The 11,536-nt window shown below is 34.7% G+C and overlaps 1 protein-coding gene across 2 annotated transcripts; it reads right to left on the reverse strand.

The window, feature by feature from the left end:
• Positions 1-2,425: 2,425 nt before the first annotated feature.
• On the reverse strand, positions 2,426-8,266 carry LOC149828195 (BTB/POZ domain-containing protein). Of its 2 annotated transcripts, XR_016434252.1 has the most exons (4): positions 7,927-8,259; positions 7,714-7,819; positions 2,896-3,033; positions 2,426-2,708 (listed from the first exon to the last, which is right to left on the reverse strand). XR_016434252.1 is itself a non-coding variant. In XM_090017436.1 (3 exons), exons 1-3 carry the CDS (start codon positions 8,036-8,038, stop codon positions 2,630-2,632), a joined length of 297 nt encoding a protein of 98 aa, XP_089873562.1. In that variant the 5' UTR covers positions 8,039-8,266; the 3' UTR covers positions 2,426-2,629. The 2 variants fall into 2 exon arrangements, 1 of the variants encoding a protein (XP_089873562.1); XM_090017436.1 differs by lacking the exon at positions 2,896-3,033 and having other exon boundaries at positions 7,927-8,266.
• Between the last annotated feature and the right edge of the window lie 3,270 nt (positions 8,267-11,536).

The raw sequence follows: 11,536 nt of genomic DNA on the forward strand, positions 1-11,536 counted from the left end.
TTGAAAACCATGTGAGCCAAAGCGCATTTCTTAATAAACATGTGATTAAATTAGTCAAATAAGGCTCAAACATGTGAGATTCAACTAAAGAGTACTGTACTCTATAGTATAATCAATATCGCCCCCATGGATGCAAAGACCTTGCGCATTTTTTTCTTTGGACGAGCAACACGTGGTGCACCTGTGCTTGTCCACTGGGCGTTTGCCCAATAGGCAACTAGTCCCTTTATATATATATATATATATATATATATATATATATATATATATATATATATATATATATATATATATATATATATATATATATATTCTCAATTAAACCTTATGGATGTACTCAACAAAGTTTATTTGATAGGAATCATGCTTTGGATCATGTTTTTTAGACATAAAACTAGGATTTTTTAAGTCATGAAATTTTGATACAGTGTGAGCAGTTAATTTTTAAAGGTCTTAAAAAATATACACGCATGTTATAATCACATGATCCAAAACTTGTTAAGTACTAATAATGTTTATAGATCATATCTATAAATCAACTAAAAAAAGTTCAAGAAATTTGAAAATCTAAAGCTTCTATTAGGTGGGAGTAGGTACTCCGAAAGTACCTTATCATTAACAATATATATGAACAACACGCATCATCGAAAAGCACACAGTCACTAGGTTGACTTTTGAGGAGCAAATGCTCAACTCTATTGAGAGAATCTCAATTTTAGATCCAAAGAAAAGAAGACAGAAGGGTGAAAAAGAGGAGCTCAAGTTCAAAATTTTTATATCCTTTACAGTTTGGCGCTACTTGAGCTTTTATAACTAATAGAGTGGATCATGGATATGGATCCTACTCTAATGCATGCACCTAAGTCCCTTGGACCCAATTACACCCAAATTCTAAGTAAATGTATGGTAAAATGAAATGGAATTCAAAATACAAAAGTCAAACATGAAACTAACTAGTCAACAAGTAGAGTAATCAAAGGGGCTCAAGGTTGGGTTCCAACCCAGCACACGCTATGTAGAGCCAGGTCAAGTAAGGCCGTATCATATCCACATGTTATGCCATATACCTTGATTTCGAGACCATAATAGCGTGTCCCTATGACATTGGTGGGTTTTATGAAGGAGTTTCATAGCTAAAATATAATCCAAGTACTATACCAACCATTAAAAAAAGCAGCCAGTCCACTTGGGGCTGCCACATGTCCTCGTGCCAACCTCCCTCAGGAGAGTGGTTACCCTATGCCCTCAGATTCAGAGTACTCAACGATTAGGACTGGATCCCTAGGACTTCACATCAATAATCGCAGAGAGAGAGAGAGAGAGAGAGAGAGAGATTATGTACCACTCATAAGGGTGTATGTTTGATCCACAGTCCTAGCCTGATTTAGGATGGTGGAAACGCGGCATCTATGGAATGCCCTTTTACGGTCCACTCTTGTTATGAAAAGAACTGGAAAATAATAATAAGGGGGGGGGGGGGGGTCTACCCCTGACTCCCCTGTGCAGGGGCCAGGCAAGGTCTTCGTTCTTCTCTTTCTCTCTCTCTCTCGCTCACTTCTTCATTTTTCTTCTTCTTCTTAGGGATTTGATTAGTTTTTTTCATTAATTAGGATTTTTTTTCTTTAATTTTCATTGATTAAGGGTTTTTCCTTTGATTTTTATTGATTAGGCCTTTGAATCAAATTTCTTAAATTAAGCTTTTTTTGTAGTTAATTTGATTATTTATGATTAGAGCTTTGAATCAAATTTCTTAAATTAAAGTTTTTTGTAGTTAATTTGATTATGTTTTTTTATTTTATTTTTTGTGATTAGGGCTTTGAATAAATTTTCTTAAATTAAGGCCTTTTTTAGTTAATTGGATTAAGATTTTTTATGATTAGGATTTTGAATCAATTTTTTAAATAAAGCTTTTTATAGTTATTTTGATTAGGGCTTGTATTTGATTATGGCTGTTTTTTTTCTTTGATTAGGGTTTGAATTAGGGTTTTTTATTTAATTTATGGTGTATTTTTCTTATAGTTTAAGTTTTTTGGGTTTATTTATGATTTATTTTCTTGCATTTTATGGTTTTATGATTTAATAGGGTTTAATAATTTGATTTTTATAGTTAAATTGATTTTAGGGCTTGATATTTTCATGATAAACTTTCATAATTAGGTGTACTATGACATCATTTATATATAAAAAGATATCAATTCTTATTTTTTCTCAAATTACTCAAATTTTAAACATTTTTAAGTTTTTAGATCCAATCTGATATTCATATCCCCGGTTAAAATCCATAATGAACATGTTAAAACACTCATATGGTTGGGCGGATCGAGTCATATGATCCAAAACAAAATTATCCGACCCATTATCCGTGAGTGTTCATGCTGTCCGCACAAGGCGAAAAACTAAAGTTAGACACAAGGAGCACTTCTTATTCAGGCAAAACAAACATTGGCCTTAGTACATCTGTTATGTTTGTTCGTTCTGTCGCATCTTGGGCGAGGCATGAAACAAGCCCTAAAGCAATCATGATAATAGTTTCAGGCTAGAATTGTTTCAATCCTGAATAAGTATAGTGACAGAGATGGAGTTTGAGAATGTCTGGTATAAGAGCTACACACGTTACAGAATTGGAATGTCATGTATGGAGGTAATTAGCAGCCATCATCAACTCCAAAGTTATTTCAGGTTCAATGTGAAACTCTGTCTCTTTCCCACTGTGAAGAAAATAAATAAATAAATAAATGAAATGCAGAGACAATGAAAAAAAATTGCCACTACATGTATGGAAGATAACAGCAAATTCAATGTCAGAACCTTGAACCTAAACTTTCAACTATAACCATTTCATAGATGAGAACAAATAAGCTGCATAGAACTAAACTCAGGTTTTCAGAACCCTACACTGCCAGTTATAGCATGAGTGAACACATCAGATGCAAATTAAACATGTTCAGCACATCTATCTCCATCTAATAATCATGATCAACCCACAGGCACACAGCGATACAACTCTCAAAGCATTTTCTTTTAAGCTCCCCACTGAAAATACCAGAAACAGATCAGACGCCTAATGCTGCAAACTGATATGACGGATGCTAATGCAACAATCTATACCATTACAACTTTTCCAAAAGAAATCCCTTAAAAAAGAAAAAGAAGCGTTTCCAATAGAAATTTACCAACATCAATAGCCATCATATCTCAACACTCATGATTTCAACTTGCTATTTGAAAGCACATCTACATTTGAACGAGGAAAAACATCTTCATGAGCTTCTACAAGTTCAAAAGAACTGGTTTTATGTCACCTTCAATGAAACTTTTGACGATAATTACCTTGACAGATTAATCAGATGCACACAGCGCAAAATTTGCTGGAACAGGGTTTCTTTGAAATTAATGAAGAGAAGAGCTTAAACGATTAATTCATGCAATTATCTACTCTTATAGTTGTTAATGTAAAACTCCGCCTGTGTATAATTGTTTAGTTATACACTGCCGGTCCCAAGCCCGGATAAAGAAGGAGGGTTGCGGTAGGCCAGTGACAGCCAGCATAAAAACTTAGTCACACCCTATGAATATGAACCACTGTTTTGGTTCATATCGCCGACCCCAATTGTTTTGGGATGAAGGCGTAGTAAAGAAGATAGTTGTTAATGTATCATCATAAGCACCGTATGTTCAGAAGCATACCATCTTTAAGTAATTAATTTCAAGACTTGGAGCAAAATCCTTCTAACCAAAGCTGCCAATACGTATCAATACTATCAAACACAAACCCCTGTTTAACTTTAACCTGGTTTGAGGAAGCTCAAAGTTAAATAAAGATGCCAAAAAATAACAAGGTGGAACAAACACAACTAACAGCAATTTAAAAAAGACTATTCATAAGGTGAAAAGGGAAGATTGGTAGAGAAAAAGCTTTTGAGGGAAACACATTAAAAGTTTCAACAGAGATCTCAAAAACTTAAATACCATTTGTTTGAAAAATACTTGACATATGAAAAATAAGGTGCCCTAAGCCTCATATGGCCACAAAAAATAAAAAGGGTAACAATAATAAAAAGTTTGTGTTGCAATAACATGGCATGAGAAGAACGAGGTCTTGGAACTAATTCTTGATAAAGCTCTTGGGTGGTTGCATGGAATAGCTAAACATCATGGTACCATGGCAAAGATGATTGTGTTACTTAGCTGTTAAAGCAAAAAAATGCATGCACGCACACACAGCATACAATCTCGCCGTTGCACACACACAACACACATACACACAAAAGATGATGCATGACTCTTGATTGAATAATTTCATGCTAATTATGCTGGAAAACATAACAGCTATTAGTCTGTTGTGCAGAATTATATATAATGGTTTCTTGCAATGATGAATTTGCGTTGTATATTTATTACTATTTTTTTTGTTCTGCATTTGTATTTTACTACATTTTTAAACTTTTAATTACAAATTTACAACACAAATTTGATTCCCATCTGTATCATATAGCAGCCTTAAAGAAAGCACAAAATGTTCCAACATAATGCTTGCAAAATAGACATTCAGGAATATGTGAAACATGAGATTTTTTTTTTGGAAAGCAGCAAAATTTCATTACCATATAAAGCATTGCTACCAGCTTCATCCCATCAGAAGTATTTGAATTGTTCTCATGATTTTAATGGGTCCACCACAAAAGTATTAATTATAAACCATTATTTGTTGTCAAGAGCTGTTCAAGGGTCAACCACACTAGGCTATATACTGCACATATACTTCATTTTTGCTTCTAATATGGCATCTTATACATGCCATTCTTAAGAGAAGACTCGAACAAGAGCCATATCGAACACTATGTCACATAGGCACTTCACTTAGCATGCATATCTCATGTCATCATGACAAGACACTCAGATAACACTAGGATACTTCCTGGACACAGTCAACATTGTGTTATTAACTCCATCTATTTCCTTTATGATCTTGATTACTTATTTTGTATTCACTTGTATTATTTTCCCTTTAAAATCAGATATTAATGACATTACATTTCAATTTCAACCCAGTTTTATTATTTGATATTTTAATTATAATGATTTAGAAATATATATATATATATATATATATATATATATATATATATATATATATATATATATATATATATTCACCGACCCCAATTGTTTTGGGATGAAGGCGTAGTTGTTGTATATATATATATATATATATATATATATATATATATATATATATACATATACATGTGTGTGTGTGGACAGCCGTGTCCCTGGGTCCAAATTGTTGAGAACTGCTGCATTGTGTCAAGCATATTTGCATCATGACCCATTTCCACATCCATATCCATGTGACATAATCATATCCCATTTCTTATTGTTATATGAATATCCATGTGATATAGACACTAGGACATTTGTAGAAACTAGGCACTTTTATTGGTCAACTATAATTTGATTATATACAGTATTGAACATGCATATAATGCACAATATAGGAAAGACTATAAGTATGATAGGAATGAACAGTAACTATATACTAAAACAAGAATTTGTCAAGGTAAGAATGATGCCAAATTACTTCCAGACAATCCATAAAAATAGGCTTTCCTTCAACCTATAGAAGGCTTTCACTCTTCACACCCAGAGTTTGAGGCACCATATCAACTAATATGTGTTACATACGTGTTCAAATGCATTTCAACCATAGTCATCTGTATCGTTCAAGGTAATTTCTCGAGGAGGCTTTTTCTCGGAGATATTTTCAAAAAGTGTTTTTTCATGAGAAAATCTCGGAAGCTATCAATAATAAAAGGATAATAAATAATAGGTTTTATAATATTTTTCTTGCAAAAATATAAAAAAACAATTAGAAAAGTTTTTAAAATTTAAAAGAAACACAAAAAGATACTTAAAATATATTAAAAAATGTTTTTTGAAAATCTCGGGAAAATATCATGATATTTTAGATTCTGGCGATATTTTGAAAATTGCAGGAAAATATTGACTGACCCTGGAAAACCGATAATATCGCGATATTTTCAAAATATCAGCGATATCGATGACTATGATTTAAACCATGCAAGGTCTTGGTGTTCTAAGATTATCAATTCATCCAAAGTGATCAAAGACTTCAAATATTGGTAATTACTCTAGAATGGACAATATAAGTCAAACCTAATTTATCAGGGACTTGAAAGATATCGGGAACATAGGGTAATAGGGACCATCGTCCCGCATGAATATTACATTTTTTATGTTCAAAACCATAATTTTCCTTAACTTAGTGTAGATCTTTTGCTTTAGACTAAAAAAAGAATACCATTTGGAAAGAAAAAACAGATTAAAAAATCCATAAAGCCTATGTCACCTGGGTACGGGTGCAGGTAAAAAATGTGGGTAGGGAGACACGGCTATATATATATTAAATATCACACAAATATAAAATAAATTCAAAATAGACTGAATATAATCTAAATATATATGCTATACCTAAAATATAAAGTTAAACTGAAAATATAATTATAAATTAAATACAAACTTGTATGTACAGAGGGTAAAATGGCGTGTCTGGGTGTGGACACGGGTACGGAGGGCAAAATGGAGTGTCCAGGTACCATAGCATAAAACCAAATTTGATAAGTCTCAAGATCATGAGAGAGGCAACATATATCCAAAAGGTTATCTTCACTCAACAAAGTAGGCCTCATTAAACAAATAGCCAACATCAGCCTTATTTCCTTCTGTTCTCCGAGGAATATGATTTCCCCTATTACCAAAACTAACTTCAATGAGAAACTTCAGAAGAAAAAGCTGCTGGAATCAGCTCATTTGAGCAGGTTTATCATTATTTGGGATGGATCCATAAATGCATTCATGCTCGTGCTAACATGATATATCACACATTTTATCATCTAAAAAAAGGTGTCAGGAAAATATATCAAAAAGTGCGCCTAAACAAGGTGGAGAATCAGAAAAGGTGCCCCACCTCCATTTCTAATGTTGTGTCCCAGTCCCCAGTAATGGCATCTAATCCTGGGATGGCAAGAAATAAAATTCTCACCCTCTACCAAGTGAACCAAGTCCAATTATTAACTAGGAACACTCTAGAATCCTAACAGTAGCACTAGAGGCATTTTATCTAGAAATACATGAAAAAAAGAAAGTTAGAATAGCTAAGCGTTTAATAGGCCATTATTGCCAATTTGACACACACCATGGTATCAACATCATGTATCCCACCTATGTTGCCACATGCATGGGCAACACGAACTTAAACAAGACAAAATCCAGAAACCAAATTGCTTTTCATTTTATATCTTTTATATTGTATCAGGCCCCCATCCATAAAACTAGTGCATTCAGATGAAAAATGAAAACAATGCAAAAGCACACCTGAGCATAAAATAGCTAGCTTCACTCATCTTGAGTTTTCAAAATTTCCCAATTTCAACGATTCAAACACACTCAAGAACCAAACAAGCCAATCAACAAGCTAAATCTCATAATCAACTACGCAAACTCGGGCAGGCCTCGCCGAAAATCACATTGTACAACGAAATGTTGGCAGTAATCCCCAAACTACCGCAAAGTAAACCCTAATCCGCCACATGCAAGAACCAAAGAAATCATGCGAACTCATGCAGATCATCGGAAGGGAAAGCATCAAGAACAAAGAAACTCTTCATTTACGCGGATCAGAAAAACGCATACCTAGCGTACTGCAAGGACCAGTAGAAGTACTGGCAGACCTTCTCCAGAACGGGCGTGCTGATATCGGGGAACCTGACCTCTCCGAGCTGCGTCTCCGTAAAACTACCTGCCGGAAAACGGATTCGTCATCGCCAGAAGATAAGAAACCCTAACCCTGTCCCCAATTCTCGGTGAAACGAGATCGGATAAAACGGCGTGGGAGTTGCGGAATACCTGAAGAGGTGAGCATGTTCCTGAGGGTATTGGACACGAGAGCGGCCTTCCTGTCGATGATGAACTCGAAGCCCTCCGCACTAATGAGCTTCACCGTGTCCTCCTTCTTCATCTCCGAGGGATCACTTCGGGACACGTTTGTTTCAGATGGGATGAGGAACCAAATCCGACTTCCGAATCGGGAGGGACACGAAAGGGAGGACACGATGGCGGAGGTAGGAATTCAGAATTGCCCGGAATTAGGAGACGGACGTCGCCGGGAGGATGAATTCCCTTACGCGCATAGAGGAGTTAAAAGGGAAGAGAGGACCAACGTCTTCCCTTTGAGCTTCTGTCCAAAAACACGGAATGAATTATAAAATGTACCATCAACTTTCGTCTATTCACATAAAACATGCCGTTTTTTATTTTATTACAATTAGCCTCCGTATTTTTCATTTTTTTCAAAGGCATGCATGATTTTAAAATAACTTTACCTCTTTATTTCTTTTTTTTATGACGAGGAACCTTTGCCTAAGCGAGAAAAACCTCAGGTGGGGCCCTACAATCACCCTGACTTACCTCGCCCACCTCTGAAAACTACGAACACACCCATGCACCGTGCCAGTGGGGTTTGATCCGGAATAGGGATGGCAGTGGGGCGGGGCGGGGGACAAGGTCTCCACCCCCGCCCCGCCTCAAGATTTTATCCTCCACCCCTGCCTCCATCCTCGGTGAGGATGGATTTTATCCTCTACCCCCGCCTTCATCCCCGTTTCATGTCCTCCATCCCCGGTTCAAACGGGGATGAGGCGGGGCGGGGAAAAGTGGTCAAGGCGGGGATGAGGCGGGAACGGGGTGGGGCGGGGAAAAGTGCACGTCCATCCCCGCCTCCACACCTGGACGGGGATGGATTTTAACCTTCGTCCCCGCCTCCATCCCTGTTTCATACCCTTCATCCCCGGTCCAAACGGGGCGAGGCGGGCCCCCGCTTTCCCCCAATCCACTGCCATCCCTAATCCAGAACCATGTTTATTTCAAATTGACAATTGCTTGAGTCGAATAATATGATATTCATTTCTTGTTTGCAGGAATCTAAGGGCGCATTTGGAATGAAGAAAAAATTTGATACGATAAATTTTTTTTTACTTGTTTGTATAACATGAAAAAAATAAAATGACAAATGTGAGAAAATGAGAAGAGAAATTGAGCAGTTCTGAGAAAGAGAGACCTAAAATTAGTGGTGAGTGGGAAGAAGATGAAGATAGAAGAAGCTCTTCTTGTGTATTGTAGGTGAATGGTTGCCTTAATCAAAACAAATTTTTGATAGAATTTTTTTTTTACCTTAAGTGGAGGATTTTTTTCTATCAAAAATCACACTTTTTAGAAAAACTTTTCTTTCAAAAAAAAATCTCTCATTTAGAACGGTTGGAAAAGTTGCTATTTTTTTTTCTTACTTGCATTTTTCTCATCATTTTTTCTTCCAAACATGCCTAAAATAAAATCATTTAAAGGGAAATAAGATAAAAAAAGGTTGGGAAAACTTCATTTAGGGCCCAATCTTTTGCCTTAATTTTGAAAATGAGCCTCATGTTTATGAGTTTTCTAATATTAGCATATGTTTTCTTAAAATTACCAAACATAGGCCTATTTTATTGTTATCCTTAAATCATAAACCAAATTACAATAAATTTCCTTTTTTTTTTTGTGAAGATGAACAAGTATTTCTAAATTTCAGAAAACAATGCAAGTAACCAGAAAAAGAAAAAGAAGTCATAATTTTTGAGATGAGGAATGTTAACCTGATGTCTTTATTTGATAGTTTTCAGGAAACTATCAAGAATTTTAGTGGCACACTAAAAGTTTCATTTCTTAAATTTCTTATTTGATAGTGTTTAACCTATAACCCATATCAAGAATTTTAGAAAGTAAAGTTCATTTCTTAAATTAGTGTCCAAAGGATGGGCCTTTAATGAAAATTTTCTTAAAAACTGATACAGTGTGCACCTAGCAAAAAAAAAGTACAATTTAATTGCACATTTTTTCCTTGCAGGGAGCAGGGTTATAAAAAAAAATAATTAATTGCACACTTTTGATGTGCTGCTTCACTTGATCACCCTCTTTCATTGTTTGGGCTCCTTAGCTAACAGACTTCATTTCAAAAATGAAAGATGATCAGCAACACACTAAAAGTGTGCAATCACATTGCACCTTCTCCTTGAGAAAAAGGCAATGTACATGGGGTGACTAAGTTCCCTTCCAACAATCATTCTTTCTATCACCAATCACTAGATTGAGGTGGAGCAACTTTTATTTCATCCTTAATAGAACCCAAACTGCAAATTATGTTATAACTAATGCATTCATTGTAAACATCCTACATGTACATAAAAAAGTAACTTTTGAAATGTAACTGCAGTAAAGTCACATACCCCCATAGCTTCCTTAAACATGTCATATTTTAGAGAGATTTCTTCTAATGTATCCTCTGCATCACAAGCAGAGCCCCCATTGATACTGTTAGAGGCATGCTTGGAAGCGTAAAAAAAATGATTTTTTTGTTTGTTTTTTCTTTCCAATTCCGAGGCTTTATAAGAAAGCTGGAATTCAAAAAATTGGAAAGCTTATTTTTCCTGCTAAAAAATTGTTTTTTTGTATATATTAGACATTTCTCAAAAACTACCACAAAGTAAACCCTAATCCCTCACGCTCATCTCTCTCTAATTCCCTATCTTTCTTCCTTCTTCCTCCTACATGACCTTTCTTGGAAGAGGTGTCAGTCTTGGTATTAGTGTGGTTGTTCCTCCATTGGTGATGGTTATAAGAAAGAAGTCAGCACTAGATCCAATGGTTTTTTGTTTTTCAGGTAGGTGCACTATAACAATAAATATGTGCATAGTGCCAAAGTGCATAAGCGTGCTGCGATATGATTTTCAGATGCATAGTAGTATATATATTAGTCATGGTTAGTATAAGAGCTGATAATATATTATTCAGATGCATAAGCATGCCCTGATATGTTATACAGTTCATGGAGTATTAAAATCTTCAAAATAGTTTTTATGAAAATCATTTTTGGAATTGTTGCATAAATCAAGTGGTTCTTTTGAAAAAACATTTTATATAATTCTTGATCTATGATTTGTATTAGTTTTATTCGTGGACAACATATATTAAATTATGTTCATGTTAGATCTGATAATAGTTGTTCATGGTCGATTTAAAATCCAAGAATAAGATCCATTTATGTAAAACCAATTTTGGTTTATAAATGCATTCTTTTGGAAATTTTGTTTATGTATGAATTGTGATTTATATTATGTGTTGAATTATATATGATCAACATGTATTAAATATGATTCATGTTAAAACTAATATTAGCTGCTTATGACTAATTTAATATTCTAAGAAATAAAGTCATCTATGTGAAAATTGATTTTGGTTCATAGATGCTTTCTTTTAAAAAATCAGCTATATGATATTCTTGATTATGCGTTTGAGCTCGTATTTAATTCATGTTGTAAATTTAATCACTGTGTTTTTAGCTTGCTTAGATGTGTATATGCATGTATATAATGTATTTATGTTGAATAAAAATCATTAGATGAATGTTTTTGGTGTTTTCTTTATA

Source organism: Nuphar pumila, chromosome 9, assembly GCF_984573655.1.
Source record: "Nuphar pumila chromosome 9, dmNupPumi1.hap1.1, whole genome shotgun sequence".
NCBI classification, from domain to species: Eukaryota; Viridiplantae; Streptophyta; class Magnoliopsida; order Nymphaeales; family Nymphaeaceae; genus Nuphar; species Nuphar pumila.

Bases quoted from the DNA above. Each gene is read 5' to 3' on its own strand.
- LOC149828195 (XM_090017436.1), bottom strand. From the start codon at position 8,038: ATGAAGAAGGAGGACACGGTGAAGCTCATTAGTGCGGAGGGCTTCGAG. The intron at 7,820-7,926 runs GTATTCCGCAAC...GTTTTCCGGCAG, and splicing joins GAACATGCTCACCTCTTCAG to GTAGTTTTACGGAGACGCAG. The intron at 2,709-7,713 runs GTATGCGTTTTT...TTTTCTTCACAG, and splicing joins TGGTCCTTGCAGTACGCTAG to TGGGAAAGAGACAGAGTTTC.